Source organism: Ananas comosus, linkage group 7, assembly GCF_001540865.1.
Source record: "Ananas comosus cultivar F153 linkage group 7, ASM154086v1, whole genome shotgun sequence".
Lineage (NCBI taxonomy): Eukaryota > Viridiplantae > Streptophyta > Magnoliopsida > Poales > Bromeliaceae > Ananas > Ananas comosus.
Window position 1 is genome coordinate 13,965,942 of NC_033627.1, and position 25,880 is coordinate 13,991,821.

The 25,880-nt window shown below is 37.2% G+C and overlaps 4 protein-coding genes across 5 annotated transcripts; 1 reads left to right on the forward strand and 3 right to left on the reverse strand.

Moving 5' to 3' along the window:
* LOC109713137 (protein ACCELERATED CELL DEATH 6-like) lies at positions 2,133-5,599 on the forward strand. Of its 2 annotated transcripts, none has more exons than XM_020237106.1 (4): positions 2,133-2,201; positions 2,284-2,964; positions 4,102-4,631; positions 4,890-5,599. In XM_020237106.1, the coding sequence occupies exons 2-4, from the start codon at positions 2,346-2,348 to the stop codon at positions 5,436-5,438; spliced, it is 1,698 nt and encodes a 565-aa protein (XP_020092695.1). In that variant the 5' UTR covers positions 2,133-2,201; positions 2,284-2,345; the 3' UTR covers positions 5,439-5,599. The 2 variants fall into 2 exon arrangements, with proteins under 2 accessions (XP_020092695.1, XP_020092696.1); XM_020237107.1 differs by having other exon boundaries at positions 4,123-4,631.
* Positions 7,277-8,188, reverse strand: LOC109713465 (aspartic proteinase nepenthesin-1-like). Its single transcript, XM_020237562.1, has one exon. It carries the CDS (start codon positions 8,167-8,169, stop codon positions 7,531-7,533), a length of 639 nt encoding a protein of 212 aa, XP_020093151.1. The 5' UTR covers positions 8,170-8,188; the 3' UTR covers positions 7,277-7,530.
* Positions 13,210-14,938, reverse strand: LOC109713363 (aspartic proteinase nepenthesin-2-like). Its single transcript, XM_020237411.1, has one exon. It carries the CDS (start codon positions 14,625-14,627, stop codon positions 13,329-13,331), a length of 1,299 nt encoding a protein of 432 aa, XP_020093000.1. The 5' UTR covers positions 14,628-14,938; the 3' UTR covers positions 13,210-13,328.
* On the reverse strand, positions 17,113-17,939 carry LOC109712434. The gene has a single exon (XM_020235994.1). It carries the CDS (start codon positions 17,878-17,880, stop codon positions 17,239-17,241), a length of 642 nt encoding a protein of 213 aa, XP_020091583.1. The 5' UTR covers positions 17,881-17,939; the 3' UTR covers positions 17,113-17,238.

Below are 25,880 nucleotides of genomic sequence, written 5' to 3' on the forward strand. Positions count from 1 at the left end.
CAACCAGAAGGAGGCTTGGGCAATGCCGGGCGGTGGAGGGGCGGGTGGCCTGGCACGGCCCGACCCGTTTGGGCCGTGCCAGGCTGCCAGCTAGGCTAGCACGGCCCGGCACCCCAAGGGCCCTAGGGGTCAGAGCTTCTGGGGAGGAGGGGAGGAAGCCCTCCTCCCAAGGTCTAGAGGAATGGGTTTGGTCCAATGGACCAAACAGTTTTGGTCCATTGGACCAAAAATTCATCTTATTTTATTTTCAAAAAATAACATAAATTTATTTTTTAAATTTTTTAAAATATTTTTTATTTTATAATTTTAAAATTTTAGATTTTATATAATTTTTTAAAAAAAGTTTTAAAAAATTAATATTTTAAGGGGCCGGCCCGAAGTATGGCCCGTGCCTTCTGGACTGAAGGGCCGTACCGGACTTGAGGCTAGATAGCTTAGGCCCAGCACGACCCGGCCCGAATTTGAAACCGAGCCGGGTTACACCCCTAGTGGTCAGTCACGGGACAACTTGAGACCCACGGCCACGCAGAGTACTGTGATTGGAATATATTTTTGCTATATATATATATATATATAAAATTAACTAAGCCTTTATTCTTTTGATGTGTAATTAAGCTTTACGATTCTCATGGTGGAAGCAATCAATAAAATAAGCCAACATGTTAATTATTATCTGGTACATCATGGTCCCACACTCCCTGGGAATTAAAGTATAAACTTCGCTGGCGCGTAACGGGTAGAACTTTGGGCACTCCTCCTGCGTCCTCTAATGGGTCGCTCCTGTAGTGACGATGACTTGGAGCTACACAATGATTAGTGTGCTCCATTCGATCCGACCAAACAGACTTGGCTCATCCGAAGCAGATTCTTCTTTTGTTTTTCGCTTTCAAATACGACCAGATTCTATCCAGTTCATCGGATGGATAATATTAGATATGCTTCGAAATTTAATTGCCAAGTTTGATTTTGTGCGTCAACTTGTCGGAAGCTTCGCAGAAAAAAATGATTTATGTGAAACAACTGTTGTACTCTAAAAACTTTTAGAGTACAACGGTTGTTTCACATGATATCAGAGTAGGAGGTTCTGAGTTCGAGTCACGCCAGACTCCTAGCATATTAATTTCCTCCCATTTAATTTAAGCCTACGTCATGAACCGATTAAAAAGTTTCGAGCCCAGACGTGAAAGGGAGTGTTAAATATAAAAATGTTTAAACACCATTCTCTAACAGCTTAAGCTTTTAGAGTACAACGGTTGTTTCACATGATATCAGAGCAGGAGGTCCTGAGTTCGAGTCACGCCAGGCTCCTAATATATTAATTTCCTTCCATTTAATTCAAACCCATGTCATGGACCGATTAAAAAATCTCGAGCTCAGACGTGAGGGGGAGTGTTAAATATAAAAATGTTTAAACACCGTTCTTTAACAGCTTAAGCTTTTAGCAACGGTTGTTTCACAATTTATAAACTAAAAGGAGAATGTCTGTTGATCCGACATGGACTCCACAGAACGCATTGTATCAGATTTTGAAGAAACCTGTTATGAACAAACAGATCATTTCTTTCCTTTTGCCCTAGAGACGCAAATGCGCATTGTATTCTCTACAACATTATGCTCTCTTTTTGGTACAGTAAAGTTACCTCTTTTTTGACCTGTGATTTTTTCTTGCAAAAAGTTTTTATTTTAGTTTTTGTGTTCTTTCTTCTTCCACTCTTTTATGGTTTGTTTATTTTACGATTATCATTTTTGTTTCCGTTTATGCACTCTCGTACAAGATAGAGACTTAAATTGTGATTCACTCATTTTCGTTCAACCTCACACTAGAAATATGTGTTAGCATTTCAAGCCACACTAGGTGTAGACCAGCCAAAATTAATTTGGTCCGCATATTAAAGTCTAACTTAAGCTAATTTTTTTTTAGATTGAATTATTAGTACATTGGCGAATTTTGAGGGCATTTTAAGAATACATGTACCGTCACAATCCTGTTCCCTTCAGCAAAATACCAAAAGTACACAAGTAATGCAAGCAAAGTACATATTGTCTTGCGGTCCCCTTTTTCACTTTCTCAAAATATATAACACACTTTACACTTTACAGTGAGGAGAAGGCCCCTGTGTTAATAAATTAAGCCTATATATCCTACCTTGCTATACAATGCTTCATTGCAAGACAAATTTCATCTAATTGACTAAAGCAAGGTATTCATTCTAATTCCCTAATTAGCTCTCCATTTAATTATTTTGCCTTAAAAATTTATTTAATTTATGTCTTAACACGTAGGAGAAAGAAGAAGAAGCAGAAGCAGCAGTAGCAGCGGCGGTGGCATTAGCAGCACTGACGTAATGGCCAGCAGCTACCATCAGCATATGAGTACCGAATTGCAGCTGGCGGCGAGGAACGGCAACGTCGAGAGCCTGCGGTCGATGATTCGCGAGAACCCGAAAATCCTACTGTCGACGACGGTGCAGGGTCAGACCGCGCTGCACATCGCCGCGCGGCTCGGTCACCGCGCCTTTGTGGAGGAGATATTCAAGCAGGACGAGTCGCTGCTGCGGCTGCGGAACGCCGACGACGACACCCCGCTGCACGTCGCGGCACGGTCGGGCCATGCGGAGCTCACCGACTTCCTGGTGAACTATGCGTTGACGTGGCTGGAAGTCGAAGACGATAACGAGAGCCCGCTGCGGGCGGTGAACGCGCGGGGCGACACGGCGCTGCACGAGGCGGTGATCGGCCGGAACGAGCAGATCGCGGTGAGGCTGCTCAACGCCGACCCCAGCATGGGGCACGTGATGAACAAGAGGAAGGAGACGCCGCTGCACATCGCGTCGCGCGAGGGGCTGGAGAAGGTGGTGGAGAAGATCGTGGCGCATCCCTGGGTCGCGGAGCAGCAGGAGGCTGAGCCGGCGGTGCTCGGGACCGGATCGCCCCTCCACCAGGCTGTGCTCGGCGGACACATCAGTAAGTCTCTGTTTGGTTTTGCTTTTACTTTTTATTTCCGCTTTTCAGCTGCACAGATCTCTATTAAAACATTCCACTTTGAATTCAGCGTGAATTAGTTTTGCTTAAATTCAGATGAGATAGATTTTAGACTGATCTTTGGGTACTAAGAGGCTCATTCAATTTCCCTTCTAATACAAATCATCCGTCCCTTCCCTTTCGTTGGAGCGGGTCAAACGTTTGATCAGCGCGTGGAACGATCTCTCTGGTGTTCACTGATTCTTTTCCTCCGGTTACTTAGCATTATGTTTCCCTACCCGCTACCCGCCTCTCTTTTTTTTCCTTTGGTTTTTTCTTTTCTTTTTCAGGAAGTTTTGGTTAATTGCTCCTATCATGTGCGCATAGTTTATTTTAACCATTGAATGAAGTAGATAACTTGCTATTTTTTTCTCAAAATTTTTTTTTCCTTCTAATAAAAATAATATAATTTTAATCCCAAAATAAGAAGTTACTTTAGAAGTCATGACTAACAAGCAATATTAAAAAAAAAAAAGCAATATTCCTACCATTCTTTGCTTCATGAATTAAGAAAAAATTATATATGATTTCTTGTCTACTAAGTGTTAATAATGCATATATATTCTACGGTTTTGTTGTCCGAATTATAAGGTGTCGGGAATTAACCATTTTATGTCGGATAGTTGGCGCTAACTATTAATTTAGAAAATTCGAACGATTAGACACAAATAATTTGCTTAAAACATACAAACACAATGCCCAAAGATCTCGATTGTGAGTTGGCCCAACCAATCTCATGCCACTTCGAATATAACTCGGCCTAATTCAATCTCACACTATTTTGAACGTGACTTGACTCAATTCGACCTTTCGTCAAAGAATAAGATGCCGGTCCCTTTAACCCAACATTTTAGAGCTCTTTGTGATTGTTTAGATTGCGTAGCAGTTCAATCTTAGCAAATTTATGCGAAACGATATTACACATTGATCCCCGTATCTTCATGTATGCATTTTTCGCATACTTGCTACCTGGTCAATATATTGTAGGAAACAAGGCTTGCAGGTCCCTACTCTTGTACAGCTTTAAACTATGTACATTTCTTACGCATTTGCTTTTCTTTTTTATTCACAATCCGATAGAAATCATGGAGATGTTGTTAGATAAGAGAACTGATTTCCTCAAAGCCGTCGACGAGTCCGGCAACAACGCCCTTCACTACGCGGCCCAGAAAGACAGCAAGATGATGGTCGAAATGCTACTCAAGAAGGACAATTCCCAGCTCGCCTACCTGTGCAACAACAAAGGCTACTTTCCACTGCACGAAGCCGCCTTTTACGGCTCCAGCTCTGCCGTCAAAGAGATCCTGAAGTACTGCCCCGACACCGCAGAACAAGTCGACTTCACAGGAAAGAACGCTATCCACATCGCAGTCCAAAGCGGAAAGGTCGGGACGCTGCAGTGCTTGTTGAGACACATCGAGCCGAAAGAGATCATCAACAAGGCCGACGAAGATGGAAACACTCCTCTCCATCTCGCGGCAATGCAGGGCCGGATTCAATCGACGCTTATACTGTCGAAGGACAACAGGATCGATCCATGCCTCCTGAATAAGGAAGGCCAAACGGCTCGAAGCGTCTACGAGCGCCTCGAAGAAATGAGTATATATGGGGTAAGTTGTTCAAAAGTTTTCTAAAAAACTCAAAACTTAACTAGAAGAATCTTCGACAAAAAGAAGATCACCTCAAGACAATTGATAGCATATATACCTTAGTGCAGAAACTTTTGGTTCAGTTGACTCATTCTATAGCTAAATTTACCTTCCAATTGAATGAAACGTTAGTATACTATCTTTTCCTGCCGAAAAAATAGAAATGTTCATAGAGCAATAAATAGTATTAGTAGCATAAACATTGTTACCATTTATCAGATGATAGTGTGGAAGAAGCTAAAGAAGAAGGAAGCCGAGAAATGCAAGAACAAGCAGCTACCGCCGGTGGCGACGTCGCAATCGTTCCAGAAGAAAATGGCCGCGAGCGACCAATACTTCGAGCTGAGCGTGAACACGTACACGCTGGTCGCGGCGCTCATCGCGACGGTCACCTTCGCGGCCAACTTCACCATGCCAGGCGGCTTCGACCAGCAATACGGCATGGCCATCCTGCAGAATCGGCCGGCTTTCAAGGTCTTTGTGATCTCGAACACGATCGCCATGTGCAGCTCCCTCGTGGTCGTCTTCTGCTTCATCTGGGCGTGGAGGGACCCGGTCAAGTTCAAGCTCAACCAGCTCCAATGGGGCCACAGGCTCACGGTGCTCGCGTGCCTCGCGATGCTCGTCACTTTGATGACCGCCGTGCACCTGGTCCTTACTCATAAGTCATGGTGGTTGTCATTGGTGGTGATTCTGATCGGGTGCAGCACTCCGGTGGTAGTCGGGCTTATACTTGGCCGCGAGGTCTGGTTCATTCCGCTCAAGTGACCCATGCTGTTCGTCTAAATTAACTTTGCTTAAATGTTTGATGAGTACAATAATTAAACTGCGTGTGTGGCACCAGCAACGTGAAACTTAAGAACGTGATATATAAATAAGATGTTTATGAATAGATTGAATTAAATTAGATTTGCTATAAAACTAAACCTTCTTACCCTGTTTATCTTCTATTGAACTCTCAAATATATGTTCTCATTTCCCAATTGGGCGTGATATTTCTCTTCTTTTCCCTGAGTAAACTCTGGGTTACAATATTTAATTTGAAGAGATTTTGGTACGAGCTACCATATTTCGTAAGTCAAATTGAAGCCAAAATCACATTGATCATACTAGATTGAAAGAAGCCAGCTATTAATTGGAGGATTAATTATACTAAGTATTGATGATTGCTCATTATTTGTTACGAGCTAGGGATTGGTCAACTATGTGGCAAGTATATATTAAAAGATGCCAACGTAAATCAATGCATGTATGCTAGGGAATTTTAGACTTTGTTTTAGAATATTTGAATACGATCTTTTACTATGGACGGATCAAATTTAGTAAATCTAAGTAAATAATTAATTACCAAGCTTGATAATTGATTTACTAATTCATATCAAAATTTTTTTTTGAGAAAGAGATAGCAAACTATCTGTTACATTCATTAAGCAAAATGAACTAAGCATACAGTGTGGAAGCAGCTAGGACCTCCTGGGTAAGCCAGAAAAAAGACAAAAACAAAACAAAAACAAAAACAAAGCCGAGTTATTTATTGTCACTCGGCTTGGAGTGTGAAGGCGTGAAGGTGAAGGCGTTTTTTTTCCTGAGCTGTCAAGCTTTGTTGATGCTTCTAATTGTGTCTATCTGTATCTAATCGCTTGTCGACTCTCATCGCGACTTTGTCGCATCTGTAAATCCTTTCGATCCTTAATCTAAAACAAATAGGGTATATCCCTGTTTACTCAAAAAAAAAAAAACAAAAAAGCCGAGTTGAGATGAAAAGTACAGGAGAGAATTGATATCAAAATTAAATATGTTAATTAATAGCATCACCTTATCCAGAACCCAACTACAAATTCTATGTGATTCAATCCCATGTACAAAGCTCGACCAATTCAATCGATCATTTTGTTTTATTAATTAGGAGGATACATTAATTAATATCATTAATCAATCGAGTAAGATTTTAAAAATGTCAAGTCAACATTGGGCCAATCATGCCGATCGAGCACTTAACAATTTTGTTATATTAGCAGGATCCATTAATTAATATCATTTTGTTTTCATTCCTTGTTACTTCTTTTCGATCCCTCATTTCATTAAATTGTAACAACATTTCTCCTTTTATTTGGTATTCAAACATTTTTTGCACATATAAGAAAGAACCATACATAATATACTTACAAGAGTATCATCATGTTAAACATAATTTGAAATGAGTTGCAGGCCAGTTAAGAACTAAACTTTAGAGCATATCGCACTGAGTCGGTTGGAACGATAGCACGCCGTTAGCCAGATCGTAGAGTATGTGCATATTTTGCTGCTGGTAATTTCCGAATATCGATATTCCCTTAGTGCTACCCATCACTAAACACAACAACCCCCTTTGGCGATCGAGAAAGATGTAGTTCTCTAAAGGCAAGGGTAAATCGGCGCGATCGAAGTGGAATATCAGCTTCGGGACCGAAATAGCCCGGACAGAAGGCGGCACCAAGAAGCATAAATCCATCGGCCCGTCGAGCACCATGGGCAAGTTCACTTGCGAGACGAACGCCCTCTTCACAGCTTGATATGCTACATCTATTAGTGAGGTTAAAGTGCTACCAGAGTCAATGATCATTCCGCCGGTCCCGTCGGGTTGCAGTTGAAATGCCGTCTTAAGAATTGACAGGAGGGTTCCGCCGACGGTTATTCCTTGCAAAGGGAGGTAATAGAAGGTGGAGAAAGGAATGGTACTAGGGTTCTTCACGAACGTCACGTTCTGAATTCCGCTACCGGTCAGGTGTGCAGAAGATCCCAAGAGAAGCGGAGTCGGCGTAAACTTACCGTAAGAAGTGAAGCAGTACGAGAACTTTTCCAAACCCAACTGAGTTAATAGTCATAGGGGACCGCGGCTGAGCCCGATGATGCCCGAAGCATTATCCACCGGGCCGATGTTCACAACGCCGCACCCGAAACCGATGCTCGGGAGCGACACCGGGTTAGTAGGCCCGAAGCCGAAGGTCTCGGTGGCGAGGAAGCCTTGTGTCGAACCGCCGTCTCCGTAAGTGTATGAGTACTTGCAGTCCGGAGAGCACGAAAAATTTGGTAGGGCCCGACATAGAGTGCCGTTGCATGAAAGTTTCGCGAAGGTTGAGGACTTAGAGGGGTCGTAAAGCGGAGTCGACTGCGGGACGCACTCGGTGCACGATACGCATTGGGTCCAGATGAGGTCACTGCCGGTATCGACGAACAAAGTTGTAGGAAGGGGTGGGGTGCCGATCGTGAGAGTTATGTAGTACGACACGCTTGCGAACGTTACCGGGGCGGTGATGTCGGTCGACGAGAGCTTCTCTACAAGGCTGCGACGGCGGAGTTGGTCTTGGCCCGCCGCGCGCTGGAGGAGCTCCGACTTGGTGAGGCCGCCCTTATCGGAATCGACGTGCGTGAGCTCGAGTCGGACGCCGGTGAAAGTAGAGGAGGTAAGGGTTGCAAACAACAGTATGAGGTGCACTTTAAGCAGCACAATTTGCGCCATTAGCTAGTTTGAGTCTCAATTGATTGGTGGGCAAAAGAAAAGATTAATACATACAGGCGATTATGCATACATGAACTGCATATATACATAATATAAACATGAAGATAACCCAGTTGTATTAATAATTAATTCTAACCTTTCCACACATTAAAAAAAAAAGGAAAAAAAAATTGAAGATGATGCGGTTATGAACAAAGAATAGGTCCAAAGACGTGTTAGTTGGTGTCATAAGAGGTAGTTGAAAATATAATTGATACTTGGACAGCATGTATTTGTCCATCGACATAAAAATAAATGTTTATCAAGTTGTACATTTGCTCTATGTTTGGGGTTAAGTTGAGTCCATTTTATTATGCAAAATTTTTTTTAGAAAAGGTAGCATGCTATCGCTTTACTTAATAAGGATATGAACTGTGCTACAAAGTGAGGCAGCTAGGTCTCGGCAAAAAAAAAAAAAAGAAAAAAGAAGGCAAGAGCCCATGTATCTCTTAGAGAGCGGGATTCAAAAGCTAGAACATTCACAGCGCGTCTGATATTCTCAAAAATTCTCTTGTTCCGGTCGTTTCAGCTAGACAGTCCACCACGTTCTAGCTAGACAGTCCACCACGTAGATATTATGCAAAATTATTTTTTTAGTAACCTACCAGTTTTATTTATTTTTTCAGAAATAAATTATATAAAATTATGAAGCATTTAGGCTTTGAAATTAAAACTTCGTCTATCAACATTAATCCTTTAGCCAGCTTAGGTACATACGATTTGTATTATTATGCAAATTTTTAATTTTGGTTTTTGGATAGTTTTTGACACTCTCAGGGTCTCCTAAGGTTGTGGTTAATTAATAAATAGTTTGGCCTAGCATGGATGTAAAATTGAATCAAATGCATTGGCTAGTGTTAAACATCAATTTGTTAGGTTTTTTTTTGAGAAATAGGTAGCAAGCTACCTGCTTCATTCATTAAATAAAATGAACTAGGCATATATGATGGAAGCAACTAGGGCCTCCTAACCAAGCCGACAAAATAGAAAAGCAAGAAAAAAGGCGAAAAACAGGTCCGTAAAACGGGAAGCGTAAAACCTAACAAAACAGAGGAAAACAAGGAAAACATGGGTAAAAGGGCGTAGTGAATGAGACTGAAGTTATATCTCAGATTCAGATAACGCATGTCCAGTTTTTGATCAGAGCGCCGACTCGTTCCAGAGCCCGGGAGGCGTTGGGAGACCCATTGCAGAAGATGATCCTGTTTCGCTCCGTCCAAACGACCCACCAGATTGCCGCTAGCTGGGTTAGACTGTTCGATCTGTCCAAATGACCCACCAGATTGCCGCTAGCTCTATCCAAACGACCCACCAGATTGCCGCTAGCTCCATCCAAACGACCCACCAGATTGCCGCTAGCTGGGTTAGCTGGGTTAGACTGTTCGATCTCAATTTGTTAGGTTTCACTACAACAGAATTAGGTTATAGGGACACATGTTTGGGACACTTTTGAGTAAGTGTCCCATTTATACTAAAACTTAAAAAAATATCTACTTATACCTAAATATAAAGCCCAATCCAACCAAAAATAAAAGATTACTCTACTCAACCCATCACACCCAGTCCATTTGACCCGATTACAAACAGAAAAGAAAAAAAAAGAAAAATCAATTACCATCTTTTCTTCTCTCTTCACTCAATTCACAGAAATTCTAGACGAAGGTCTTTCCTGTCGTCCTCCTCCGTCACCGTAGCCAATGAGATAGAGTTTCAGCGGTTGCTAAATACTTAAATAAGTGTTGGTAAATTAGCAGCACTCTTTTAGGCTATAGCGACACTCTTTAACTGTCACTATATACCTAGCGACTCCACATATAGCAACACTTTTTAAAAGTGTCGGTAATTTTAGCTAGCAGCACTTTTTTGACATGTACCTACATTTAAAAGTATCGCTATAGACCGTTTTTGTTGTAGTGTTTAAATCAACTTTACGAGCATTTACCACATTTGCATTTGGATTGTTAGATTTTATGCAGATCATAAAAGCTCAATTATATATATATATATATATATATATATATATATAGGTTTGAACGGTTGGATTTTTTTTTTTAGAAAAAGGTAGCACGCTACCCGCTTCATTCATTGAAAAAATCAACTAGGCTACAAGAGTGGGGCATCTAGGGCCCCGATAAAAAAAAAAAAGAAAAAAAAAGGTTCAAGTAGGTAGAACTGAATCCCACTCCTTCAGTAACTGCCGGAGAGTGATGACAACCCTCTCAGGGTTCGGATGGATTTCTCTAAAGATCATGTCGTTTCTGGCCTTCTAAATACACCACCAGCAACCGACTAAATGTGTAAGGCAGTCTCTTTTCTTTCTTCGGCTCTTCCTAATCCTTCACCTATCCCAAGCGCGGTTAACCTCATCCTCCATGTCTAGAGTCTGAACTCCATCTACACCCGACACTAAGATGAACTTGCTAAAAAAACACCTCTAGTGAACAGATGGTCTACTGTTTCCTCGGCCGACCCGCATAGTACGCAGGTTGAGTCTTGAACCCAACCTCTTTTAACTAATCTATCGGTCGTAGGGATTCTCTTATTAAGAACCAGCCAGCAAAACACTTTAACCTTAAAAGGGATTTTGACTCTCCACATTGAGCTCCAGTAACTATGTTACATCTTAATTTTATCTCTCGAACATTCACTACAAATCCAATATGTAACTAAACTCATATCAACAAGGTACGTACATGCATATCAAGTTGACTTTCGGAATGAAAACTAAATCCAAACATCAATTGATCTAAATATTTCTTAATATACTAATCTGAAAAATAACAAAAGTATAGTTGCGAATAAATATCATTAAATTGCTTTGACATTCGTTCATTTGTCGCCTTATTTAACAAAATGATGACTTCGAAATGGCCCAGCATGAATCCGGCCATTTAAGACCATAAAAGGGATTTTTCCCCCTTTTTTAACCACTCAATAGTCAATCCAACAAAATAGTAATTAATGTAGGAGTTGCTTCCGTTGAAAGTTTCCCAATCATTACTAATAATTAAAGTGATAAATTATTAAAAATTTTGCCGTGACTGTTATTTTATTAAGTAGATAATGTACCGGCCCTAATTGAAATAAATTAGGAATATACATATACATATACATATATATATACATATACATATACATATATAGTGAACATATACATATATAGTGAGGCTACTATGCTATCGGAAGCACGGAGCCTTCCGTGCTTCCAGCTCGTTTTCGATGTTGCCACTTTCGAAGAAAAAAAAAGGTGATTAAGTTAAGCACGTAAGAAAATTTAGTTCTTTAATAAATAATTTTAAAGAATATCTTAGCCTGATTATATCCGTTCAAATTAAATGTCGTGGACTTATTTTGTCTAGTAAGAAACGGCTGAAAATATATAGCATGTCTTAGACATCTTCTCTTTCATGTTTAGCTTGAAATATGTGGACTGATGAGAGAGTAAAGAGAGAAAAAATATGAAATTTAATTAGATAATAGATGTCGAAAATTTAACTTTCAAATTTTAAAACTGAGTAGACTTAGAACGGCTCTGAAACCATATTAATAAGCATCAATCTATCTAATAAGATAGAAAATAGTCTTTAAACCAAACGGAGGTACTCTGATGACCTTTGATGAAAGCGAGACGCATTAATTTTTACAACAAAATGAATTAGAATTTTTTGTTTCTCTAAAAAGATAATGGTGTGACTTGTTACAACTTACACCAAAGAGTTATATTTCCTTGTTTAGGGATTAAGTCAATTTGCACAAAAAAAAAAAAAAAAAAAAAAAAAAAAAAAAAAAAAAAACATATATAACTATATAACTATCTAGATAGGGAGTTCTATTACTTAATTAAGTTTGCTTTAGTGATTTCAAAATTAATATTAAAAATGCATCAATATTCTTTAACTACTACAAGCGTATACACCATCTACAAAGACTTGTAAATTCCTTTGTTAATTACCAAATATAAAATTTTCCTATTACACATGTATAAGGCCATAAAAATATCTCATATTATTGCCATCATAATGGTAAGATTTTCCTTTGTTACTTGTTTTTTTTTTCTCTCTCTTCTATTATATATTTTTTTGAAACATATAAAACAAATGCACGATGAGTACGAGGGATATAGTGTGGCATAACATTTAGTGGTTGTTTAGTCCCGGCATGTATTTGCAACTCTATTCTAATTGTAACTATATGCAAATTTAAATTCAGCGTATGTTTTAATACATTTGAATTCAACTAATATATTTATAACTGCACAAAAAGATTCAACTACAGTAGTCACTTGAAGGGAGCAAGTTTAAACAAAAGTAAGCTTACCTTTCTAATAATTTTTATTTTTATTTTTTTCATTTCCTGCACAGAGGCCAGGTAATCTCATTATTATTATTATTATTATTATTAGATCTATATAATGATAGAAAATAGTAAATCCATCTTTCAGCTACATGCGACCAAATAAATTATTTATAATTAAAACGCTTTGTTAGAACTAAAACCGAGAAGATCTAGTTCGTCGGATGCGAAAATACCAAAAGAGATCCGAGAAAGAGAGAAGAAACATAAAGCACACAATATTTACGTGGTTCGGCCAACGGCCTACGTCCACGGGCGAAGACGGAGCGAAAATCTTCATTAGAATCAAAGTGGTGTACAAAATATGCCTCTCTCACAAAACCCTAATCCTAAAAAATACACCCATATTTCCTCTTTCATCTTCCGCACTAAACTAAAGGAATAAAGAGTATATTTATAATAGTGGTTAAATCCTAATACAATTAGGAATACAAATCCACTAAGATTAGGAATATCTCGATAAATTAGGCATAATTTAAACTTAACTTAATTGGATAATCAAAATAGAATAGGGATAGAAAATCTTGCGGTACTAGAATTCGAGACATATCTAACACGCTTTTTATTATATAGAACCAAATAAAATGCATATAATTAAAATTACTGTATTTTTAATTGCATACATTATTAGCTATACTGTATTTATAATTTTACCGAGCCAAAGAGGCCTTAGGTTTATTAGCCTTTGTTTTGACACCACAATTATACATACTACGTACGTACGACACAAGATAAATGGCGAACCAAACCATGATAGACTAGCAAGCTCAAAGTGTGTTGCATTGAGCCGGCAGGAAAGATAGCACCTCATTGTCCAAATCGTAGAGTATGTGCATATTCTGCTGCATGAAGTTGCCGAACACCGATACGTCGGACGAGCTCGCCATTGCGAGGCACCACAAATCTAGATCAGGGATCGGGCGCATGTAGTTCTCCGCCGGCAAATCCATGTCGGCGCCATCGAAGTGAAACGTCATCGACGGCATTTGCGGAGGAGACGAACCGGCTTCCAACGTGTAACATAGATCGTACCCTATATCGGAACCGTCGTCGATCGGAAGGTTCACTACTGATTCGATTGCCTGCGTCACGGGTTGATACGCTTCGTCGACCAAAAGAGTAAGTGTGGTGCCGGAGTCGATGATCAAACCGCCGCTTCCGTCCGGCTTCAAGGCGAAAGCCGTCGACGGGATCGAAACCAAGGTAGAACCTAGTGATATACCTTTCAAAGATAGGTAATAGTAGGTGTTGTTAGGGTTTGGGTTTGAGACAAACGGAGTGGATAGTGTTGCACTGCTATTGAGACTAGCCAGTGATCCGAGAAAAAGTGGACTAGCACTCGTAGTATCGACAAAAGAAGTGAGACAGTAGGAGAACTTTCCGACACCCAACTGAGATATCAACGACAAGTTCCCCCTCCCGAGCCCGACTATGCCGGAGGAGTTGAAGAAGTACATAGTGCTTGCGTTGCCGCAGCCCAAACCGATGTTGGGTACCGCGACCGGGTCGGAGGATTGGAATGTGAAGGTCTCAGTTGCGAGAACTCCCGTGGCGGATGTGTATGTTTGTGTGTAAATATCACCGTAACCGAAATCGTAATGGCAATTTCCCAGATAACATGAGGCTTGGGAGTTTTCGACAAAGAGGTTTTCGCATAGGGGACTATCGCACGGCGGCACCGTGAAGGTGGAGGATTCGGAGGAATTGTAGGTAGGAGTGAGAAAATCGGAACATAGATCGCAGGGCTGGCACATGAGCCAGACGAGGTCGCTGCCAGTATCGGCAATCCCGGTGTAGGTCACCGGAGGGGTACCGATCGATAGGTCGATGAGGTACTCCCCGACAGCCCCGTGGACGGGAACGGGAACTCTGACGTTGGCAGCGGCATTGGCGCTGAAGCAGGCCAACCGAATCCTGTCCCGTTGGAGCTCGCGGCGGACGAGCTCGGCCCCCGTGACCTCGCCCTTGGAGCCAATGCGATAGATTTCGACTCGGGCACCATCGAAGGGAGAACAGAAGGGGGAAAAAGTGGAGAAAAGGATGAGAATGAGGAGCATTTGGGTCATCTTCGTGGGATTATATTCTATATGATTAACAACTTACTTAATATATTGATTAAGGCGATGGTATATGGTAGAAGAAAAATGTTAGTTACCAAATTGTATCTGTTGCCATGCACAATGCATGCATGAATCCTAATTCGCGCGAAAAACTCAATGGCGGGTACAGGTGGAACAGGAGTTAACTCCGGAGCTCTCAATCGCGCCTTCGACTTCTCCGATTTTACGGCGAAATTGAATCTTACATCGTTGCGCACGAAAATGACATGTCCACAACCACATTATATAATTCTTCAGAAAAAAGAAAGAAAAAAAGAAAGAAATTAAGAAAGAAAGAAAATATAGTCATGCATGCATGCATGCATGAAGTGGCGAGTCTACAATTAACCTCCAAAAGAATGTGGAGTGCTCGCTTATATATGGGAATCATAGGAGATTAAACTATATATATATATATATATATAGAAGAACATGCATCAAGTGGTAACTAAAATATACATAGTAGACTCCAATTAATGAAAGGTATGAGCATACAAAATAAGCAAATCTAAGTGGACTTTAACGGGAATATTGTATTTTAAGTCATGATTGGGAATCTTAATTATTTGCCACCAACTACTGTTCACTTAAATAATTTCCAACCATGTTAATAAATCTAAAGTCAATGATGGACTCTATATGACCGTTTACTATGAGGAGAGTGTCCACAAAAAGTTTCTGCTCAAGTAATATATATATAGTTCCCACCCAAAAATAAAAATTAAAAAACAACTATCTAAATTTTGAACACAGGATTTTGTACTCTATTAGTATGTGAAATAATCAATCACTCTAAGAACTTAATCCGCCAAAAATTAGCATACTCTTTATTTTATATTCAACAATATATATGGTATTTCTTCTTGTAAAAGCTCCTCCGAAATTTTAAAGCATTACATATTTGTTATTGTTAGTTAACTTTCTTCAATTAATGACTATTTTTCACTGTTATGATTGACAAGCTCTTGTAAAAAAAAAAAAACACAAAATAATTTTTTAAGGATTTAAAATTTAGGTTCATGTAGAATATTCAAAATAAGGTTTTTTTATTTTAGATGAAGATAGCAAACTATTTCATTTTTAAAAAAAAAAAAAAAACTTAGCTAAAAATATGAATTAATTAGGATCTGGAATACCAACCACCTAGTTTACATAAGCTAGAATAAAGATATTATAGGAATTGATAAAAATATCTTAAGGCTCCGTTTGATTGGCGGTATAAGCGGGGATAACGGAAGTTATCCCCGCTATTCCGCCAAACAAAATAATTTTTGGCCGGAATATTTTATCCCAGTCAAACTTTGCTATTTCTGACTATTCCGGAATAGATTGGGATTTGCTGTTCCACCATTTTGATGGAATAGTGCTATTCCAATATTTAATTTCAAACTTAATTAAAATTATGAATTGAATTAAAACTAAATTATATAAATATAATATGTTATATATTATAACACATTTTTTTGTTATAAAATTATTAATTGTACTATATTAATAATATTATTTATTATTTAAATATTATAATAAATTTTATAATAAATTATATTTAAATATTATAATAAATTATTTTTATTAAATTTAAGTTTAAGTAGAAATTTTAAAAAAATTATAAATTTATTAATAATAAAAAATTTATAAATTTATTAAAATATTTATTTTTATCAAATTTATAATTTTATTATAATAAATTATTTTTATTAATTGTTCCAACCCTATTCTTATTTAAAAAATTTAAAATATAAATATTTAAATTTAAAATTTAAAATTTTAAAATTTAAAATTTGTAATCTCAAAATTAAAGTTATTCTAAATTCCAAATTTTAAATTTTAAATTTAAATTTTGATATTTTAAATTTTTAAAATTTAAAATTTTATATTTTATATTTTCAAATTTAAATTTGATCTTAAATTTAAGTTTGAAATTTAAAATTAAAATTTTGATAAAATTTGAGATTTTAAATTTTAAATTTAATTTTAAAATTTTGAAATTTAAAATTAAATTTTAAATTAAAAATATAATTTAAAAATTTAAAAATTTAAATATAAAGATTTAAATTTTAAAATTGAAACTTTACAGGAATAACCCAATTTTCATCCAAACGCAAAATTGATTTAATCCCCGCTTATAACTCAATTTATACCTATCCTTAGAATAACAACTTTTTGCTTATCTCCGAACCAAACGATACCTAAAAGACATATCTTTTGTTAAAAATTAGTCTGATTGGATCATACGAGTCTAATTAGAGTCAAGTAAAAGGTCAAATAGTGCGAGAAAGCTTTTTCGTAGTTCCTCACTCGATCGTAAGCGAGAGAAGTGTGTACGAGGATCATAACTTGGCGAATTTTGCCAAGTTAGAGATGAATGATCTCTAATCTCTCTCTTTTTCTCTGTTGTGAAACTTTCATTGTAATTAAGGTCGATGTTTTCATCCTTAGGGATAGCATGATCTAGCAAGAAAATGTCAAATTTAGTCTATCAGCGAGAAAATTTAATTAATATGCACAGTCGTTTTTGCAGGATTTCACAACTAAATTCATTCATTGGAGCATTTCACCGAACACTTGGCGAGCGCGCTCACAGGGAGAGTGCGACGAGAATGGCTTGGCGACACCGCGCCCGCGCGGTCTCGATCCGGTCCCTGATGGTGTCTTCCTTGGCCGCGGCCCTCACCATCTCCACGTCCATCTCGATGAGCTTGAGCACGCGGCGGAGCTCCGTGACCCTGCGCTCCTCCACCTCGCCGCGCGCGGCCATGGCCTCGGCCTCCTCCCGCGCCCGCTCCGCCACCACCTCCGCCACCTTCGCCAGCAGCGCCGCCGAGCCGTACCGCCCCCGCCCCATCAGCCCCTCCAGCTTCTCCAAGAAGTCCGCGATCGCCCACCCCTTCGGCCTCGCCTTCGCGATCTCCTTCGTCCGCTTCCACCCGATCTCGAAGTTCGGGGGCTCCGGGGGCCGCTCGATCGCCGATCCGGGGCCGCGCGCCGGGTCGCGCACGATCGCGGAGGGCACGCGCCTCTCGACGGCGAAGGAGGTGGTGGCGGCGGCGGCGGCGGCGGCGGCGAAGGGAGTCTCAACAAAAGCATCGGACGAGGGGTCAGGATTAGGGTTAGGGTTAGGGTTAGGGTTTGGGGACGAGGAGGAGCAGCGAGGGACGGAGATGGAATTTTGGCGGGAAGAGGGCGGTGGCGGGAGGAGGAAGCGGAGAGCGGAGGCCATGGATTGGTTGAGAAGAGAGAGAGAGAGAGAGAGAGAGAGAGAGAGAGAGAGAGGGGATAAGGTGTGTTGTTTGAGGTGAGCGAGCGTTAAAATGGATAAATGGGCCAAAATGGGCTTTTTATGAAGCCCATGATATCAATAAATGGGCCTTTCTGACAAGAGCATTACACTGAACATAGCTGTTTCCTCTGTTTTGTTTTGTTTTGTTTTGTTTTGTTCCACGTTCAGAAGCCTACTAAAGAGGAAGAAGGACGGAGGTAAGTGGTTGGATTGCAAACTTTGCAAATATCGAAGCAAGTTAAATGTGTTCCGACAGATCGCACCCGCCTCCTCTCGTTGGGTAGTTCGGCCGAGGAAATGCGCGACACTACTGAGATAAGACGGAGGTCTCTAGCTATTTGTGCTGCTCATCTCTCAGTGTTTGTTTAGCCTCACTTTTAATTTTCCTCCACTACTTCGAGTTAAATGCAATCTAACAACTTCAGAACGGCAGTAATCGATGCTAGAGTACAGGGCAAAGAAGAAACTGGATAACTTCAATAGCACTTTGCCTTACGACAAGTCCGATCAATCCCTAAATTAAAGTTGAACAAACATAAACCTAATTTTGTTGACTAAGTTCCCTGCTAATCATGTGGCCCAGTATAACATGGCCCAACTATAACTTAAAACAAAATAAATAAATAAATAAATAACAAAAGGAAAGGGTGATAAATGCCACTCACAATTTTCCTTTTTGACCTCCAATTAGGGATTTCTTTGTCATATATAAAGTTTTACATAGACTTTTTTTGCCCTAACAAATAGGTTGGGTCCTAGACCTTACCCTGAACCAGCCCAAGAAGATGGTTTCTAAGCATTATAAAGTCTTAATAATGTTGTGCTTATTTTATACAAAATTGATGTGGACATCGGGATGTTATTTAAAAGTTGGGATTTTATCCAAACCAATAAAATAGCCCTAACTCTTTTCTTCTTTTGAGTTTTCACCATTTGATAGGTCAAGCTAAGCATCATATGCTTAAGAATAGTATATTCCAGTTCAAATTCAACTGTTCTTAATATTAAAAGCTTTATTATATTAACACTTTGGTTATCAATGTGTGCAGAGCCATTAATCAAATCTTAAGTATTGCAATTATGCGCGGGGTCCATTATTATTTAATATATTATCAGATTCATATATTGTTCGCAGGCTCTCTATCTGGACCACTTATATTATTATACTCAGATTTTTTTTTGTCATGTTTCTAAAATAGCTTTTCCGTACCAAAAAATAATAAGCTAATAATTAGATCGTTGGCGCTAACCGTTAATTTCAAAAACTTGAGCAGTTAGAAATACGCAATCAATTCACATAAAGTATGTGACACAGTCGAATCAGCCTCACGCCACTTCAAAGATGACTCGTCCAATCCAACTTCATGCTATTTCAAATATGACTTGATCTAATATGATCTTTTGCCGCAGGGCAGAATGCTGATTCTTTTAAACTAATACAAATTTGTCGATACAGCTTATGGCTAAAAATATTATTTTGACCATAATTGTAATTTGAAGCTTCTATTTTTGTTTTAGAGAGAAATTATAAAATAATTATTGATATGTCATCACTGTGATATAGTTATCCTCTAGCCACACTGTTTAAATTTGGCCCAATCCACTTTGAACCACTTGTTATATTTATTTTAGTGAATCACAGCAACTGTGCATGACAAAAGCATGCCTTGGAATCAGGGTGCACAGTGTAAAATGTGAAGTAAATAATTAAAGGCAAAAGGCACAGCCAAAACCTTATATAAAGATAAAAACCTTTTTCCAAAAGCTTCTATTTGCACAACTTTTACCTTAAATGCTATGATGCTTGAAAATGACTTTAATGAGAGAGAGAGAGGATTTGAACTCATCTCCTCTGCCCAAAATAAAGTTGGCCACAAACAATTGGGAAAGTTCATGCATGTATTCACATGCAACTTAAGAGGCCCTTGTTGTCCAAATACTAAATGCAGCAATCCAACAGCATATATAGCATGTTGTTTTAATTCTTTGTAGCTTTGGATTGCAGTATAGATTTGTTTGTCTTGTTGTAATATATAGTATTGTCAACAAGTGTCTTGTAAAAGTTTTTTTGTTACTTAAAAATGAATCATAATGCTTAAAAATGTTTCATACTACAAATATTTTAGGAAAAACTTCAAAAACCCCCCCTGTGGTTTCGTGCATTCTCACTTTGCTACCCTGTGGTTTAAAACGTATCAATTTACCCCCCTGTGGTTTCATTTTTATCTTTTCGGAAGCTTTTTCGTTAATATTTCGTTAAATTATATACAAAAAACTTCAGATAACCATCTATATTTATCGAATAGTCACTTTAGTATCCTTTAATTTTAACTTTGTCACTGATTTTTAAAAAAAATAATAATAAAATTGATAACAAAAAGATAAAAACGAAACCACAGGGGGGCAAATTGATACGTTTTAAACCACAGGGTAGCAAAGTGAGAATGCACGAAACCACAGGGGGGGTTTTTGAAGTTTTCCCAATATTTTATTATTGAACTCGTTTTGGAAGTGAGTTAATTAATAAAAAAAACAAAAGCAAAAGTACGTAGAACTGATAGATTTGTAATGAAAGGCATCAGTACCGGTCAGATAGACCCAAATGGCACCCCCAGTTTGAGGAAAAGATTATGACATTAAGTCATAGTTGAAAAATTTTTACAGTAAATAGTTTCTTTTTTGAGAGAAGGGTAGTATGCTACTTTATTCATTAAGTAGGTGAATTATATAAAGTGAGACAATCATGGCCTCGAGGGGTACAGTAAATGCTTTTATTGCATGTTTTTTTACATCATATGATAGAGATATTTACCACTATAATGATTGGTTTTAAACACAGCATTCAAGTTATGTCATATGACAGTGAATTCTCCTATCAAATCTAATTATTTGTTGATTTTGAATATAAAATAAAATTTGTCATTCTATATATGCAGATTACTAATGCAATAGATAAAAGACATTAAGTATCCTTTGCAGATGACCTCAAGTTTTGAATATTGTTTTTGGTTTTTTCCTTTGATATTTGTAGTTGTAGGCTTGTAGCCTTGTGGCCCAAAACCTCTCTCAGGAACATTGTTTTGTGACCATTGCAAAGTCCTAATAGCCCCCAAAAAAAAATTAAAAAAAAAAACAAAAGAGGAAAATTAGGAGTGGTTGCTTTCCATTGCTGTCACTTGCATTGGATTGTGGTCCTCTTGTTGGATTGCAACCCACTTTTACCCTCATGTAACCACCTCTTTAAATCAGTGCACTCACGTGCTCCATTCCCCAAGAGGTAAAAGGTGAAAAAAAAAAAAAAAGGAAAAAAAAAAAAAAAAAACTAACACTAGGTGCTTAGGATCCTCCTTTCCCCATAGAAAGGAAATTCCTTGAAGAAGCACATGTACTGGAATGGACCCATGAAAGTGATGCATAAACCTCCTCTCTCTAGAGTCTTAATTAGACACATCAACCTTAAACCTCAATGTCTTAGATCTAAGTTAAGAGCACTTTCTTTGGCCCACTCTTTATTCTATTTTCAACCTATTTGATTTTATTATAGAAAGCAAATTTATTCAAAAGTATTTCTATATATATATATATAGTATTATTAGAAATAATACTATTCAAATAATATTTTACCAAGTAACTTTACTTCATGTAGCAGCGCCAAACAAGTCCTTAGTAAGAAAATAAAGCTCGCATTGTTTCTAATAGTGCAAGCTTATTTATTGCTCATTAATGAACTACGACCTAATGTACTTTTGCTAGCAAATCCCAAAACTTGTGGCAAATGCTGTTCCTAAAGGAGAAAGCCAATCTTCTGAGAGGTTGCTAATATTGCTGCAATGTGGAAAAGAATCTTTGGTTTGATATTTGAGCCTAGTTCATGATCGAGTTTCTTATGTTCAGCAAATGTGGTCCTAGGGTTCTATTGTTGTAGGCCTTAGAATGGTTCCTCTTTTTTGAATCATTTCTCATTCCACTTGTTTTTTTGCAATATATATGGACCAATGCACAACCATTCAAAGTTATTCCAAAATTGTGCCACATTTATTTAAGAACTAAGGTTTTTTAGGTGCCCTAAGGGCATTTTCTATGATGACAATAAAATCATTGTTTTGTCATAGGTGAATACATACATAAATCAGGGATGTTAATAAACCTAGCTAGATAAACATGTTAACATACCTAAATTTGCAGAGAAATTTTAGTTTGCTTCATAAAAATTATGGCTCAAAAGCTTACCGAAGTAAGAATTTGATATAGTTTCTGGAAAAATGTAGCTTATTAATTAGCTACAACCGCATCAACTATATATCGAAGGCTTGGGTTAATTAAATTATTACTCAAAATATCGATCTAGCTAAGCTTTAAACCTGCTCTAACGTCATATAGTTAACCAAAAATCCGATCTAATAGAAATGTACTCAATTCAAAAAGTTTCTTGGATTCAATCGTTACTTATTGATTGAAACACACATATATATGCATAAGCCTTGTATGCGAAAATTATATCTTTTCTGCTTTTTGCAACCAAAATTTTTATTCGCTTTTCTTAGCTCATTTTGCTTTGTATACAATGTATATAGGTTATCTAAATCAACATGCACGTGACATGCACATGGAAGAAGCATGTTACTTCATAATTCAAACATGGTTGATACGCATGTTCGACAAATTTCTAGGTTGTCCTCGTGGGTTGTGGTTCATGTGGGTGTTACGTATAACACATGCACATCCATCTAATTACTCCATTGTTTAACATTTAAGTGTTTTGTTTTATTACGCTTTTTTAAACTTTGATAAAAAAAATTGTTAGGAATCCACTTATAAGAATATTCTCACTTTTTTGGTATTTGTAACCTAAATTAATAACAACTACTGAAACTTTGAATAAAATTAAGTTACAAAAAAGTATTATATATCTTAATACAGTAATTTTTTTTTTAGAGAAAGATACTATCCGTTTCTTTTATTTTTTTTTAGAAATAAATTTATCTGGAGATGTGAATCGACTAGATAACTTGTACAACTTATATATGCCAAAGCATTCACATGCATAGAAAATGTCCAGCATGCGTAACTAACGAAACTATGTGCTCATTTTGTCCCTGGAATAAGACCACATGCTTTCACAAGCATGTTATTATATCCACACATTTGAGTACACCCAATACAAACCGTGTAGCACCATGCTACTAACCATTTCTCTTCCTCAAAAAGCATGGTTCTCAACATCATCAACCGTAAAAACTTGATCCGACGACAAAGATTGTTTGATTACTTTTCTAATAGCTTTCTTCGAAAGAAAGGCGAAAGCAACCAATTTTAGGATTAGATTAGATAGAATAAGAAGAAATAGTGCGGGGAATACAATGCAGAAATCCAAATAACTAAATCTGAAGATATGAAATCATCGATCAAACCCCGAAAAAAGATTAAGATTTCTCCAATAGGATTGGATCCTAAAAATATAATCACATTTTTCTAGACCGGTGAAATCACGCCACGCTGTATCTGAATCTAGTGAAAGAAATATGAAATCAATACTACATAAACTTGTCTAACTCAAAAATAACATAATACAACACAAATATCATAATTTTTTTTTTTTAGTTTTGAATAATGATAAGTTATAGATATATTCACACAAAATTTTTAATTAAGCTGATCCAGCTTATTCGATTCTCGAATAAGATTCACTACCCTCATGCATTATTTTATTTTATCGTGAGAACATTCAAAATATTTAAAATTAAATAATTAATTATTAACAAATCAACTCTTATAATAATCTTATATCTTATATTCTTGTTAGAAGCGAAGTTGTGCGTTCAGAGTGTGTGGGTTTACACGACACGTACGCCGAGTGCTTCGTTGGATATGAACTTAGAAATACGATATACGTACACTCGTACGTACACCCCTCTAATGCCTTTAACTTCATCTCAGTATCTCACCACCCAAAATTTCCATTTCATCATCAGGGTGTTGGCATAGAAATCTCTACGCGAGATATTAAGAATATTATTTTGGTCATTTTTGAATGCGTAAAATATTATTTGGTAGACGAAGAGTATATGTGATTGAATATCGACTTTTTAAGTTAATTTTTTGGAACTAAATTTTTGAGCTTGCACATATATTCCTTATAAAAGAAATCATTATATAATTAGCCTTTTTATTTTTAAGATAATTTGTTAATTTCAATTTACTAAATTTTATGGCTATGTCATGGACTATCAATATATCTAAACTTTTTATTTATTTTTGGAATAACCATATATTATTCTTTGGGCGTGGTTGTTTTTTTATTTTATTTTATTTTATTTTTTGCTTATCATTATGATCTCAATCTCTTATTAAAGGACCATCCCCATCCTTCCAACATTCACCGGCCAATGCATTAACTTGTTCCTTTCACCATTAAATTTTTTTTTAGCCTTTATGAGAGAATAATTATTTCTTCTATATAAATTTATTTAGTACCATATATACCATTTTGACACACACACACAAAAAAAGATGGGAGCTGTCCCCAACATGAGACTGTTTTATTTGTCGCTCATCCAATTTTAAAATTTGTGTTGTATACAAAAAAAACGACAGATGAGACAATCTCACATTACTGTCACTACAGATATTGTTTTTAATTATAATGATCACTTTAAATTGAATAATGAGAGAATAACTCCACAATAACTTCACAATTAATTAATTATCAAACTATGAATAGAGAATACCTCATTAAATTCAATGAAGGTTAATTAATACATGATTGCATGGATGCTACTATGTTGTAACCAAAATTTCCTCATTTGCCTTATTATTGCCAAATATATATATTTTTCCCAAAACTTCAATATCAATTAATTATCATTGTAAAAATAATTGGAATTAATGCAAAGATGTAGTTAAAATGGAGTCATTTTTACCTTGATATTTGGTGATTCTCTTATATGTAAACATATTTATTAATGGAAACATACTTTTTTTTATAGTTGATAGGGGGTCAAATTAAGAGCCTTAATTGGTTACTTGAAACCCAAGACAAGAACACTCCTACGCGTGCCTTTGGAGCCCTAATCACTCTTTCACCCACCCAATAGGACAACCCAATTAATTAGCTATTGTCAAATTCTAATTAAAAGGATTAGCAATTTAATACAAGATAATAAAATGGATCAAACACAAAACTAAATGAAATCACCATACTTTGTAGCGTAGAATTTTACAATCCTTTTGCTTTTGATGAACACGTCAAGCATTAGTGCATCACTAACTAGATCAGTTAGATGGTATCCTCGCTTGCAAAGTATAGATCTTTAGTTTAAATAACTTTTGCGTTGGTGTGTATCTATGATCTATGAGCATGTTTGAGGAAGAAGGAGAAACAAATGTAATTCAGGTAAAAATAGTGATTGAGTCGAGCGCGAGATCAAATATGAGAAAAAGGTTTCGTTTCGTTTATAACTAGAATGTAGGCGTTATTTCTTTGATCCTCCTAACTACATTTTGAGGTTTAAAACTCTTATTTACACCAAACAAAATTCAGATTATCTTTTTCAACTATGCGTACCCAACTATAGAATATAAGTTGTTCTTAATATAATAAGCGTAATGAATCTGGTCAAATTTTACAACTCAATGTATCTGATAAATAAATAATAAATAGATTCAATGTATCTAATAGATCGATAAAAACTTACAGTCTCTCACACAGTGCCGAATGTTAAGATCGCCATAAATGCGTTAAATTTTTCAAAAACTAACTTGTAATCACATGGCATATTCTCCAACACCATCACAAAAAAATTCCCTTTTTAACTCTATATAAATAAATAATTTCGAACTAGTCAAAAGTCAAAAATCCTCTTGACTTGGGGAAAAAAAAAAGAAAAAAAAAAAGAAAAGAGAAACATAGAGAGACGTAAACGGCGAGTCATCTTTTCATT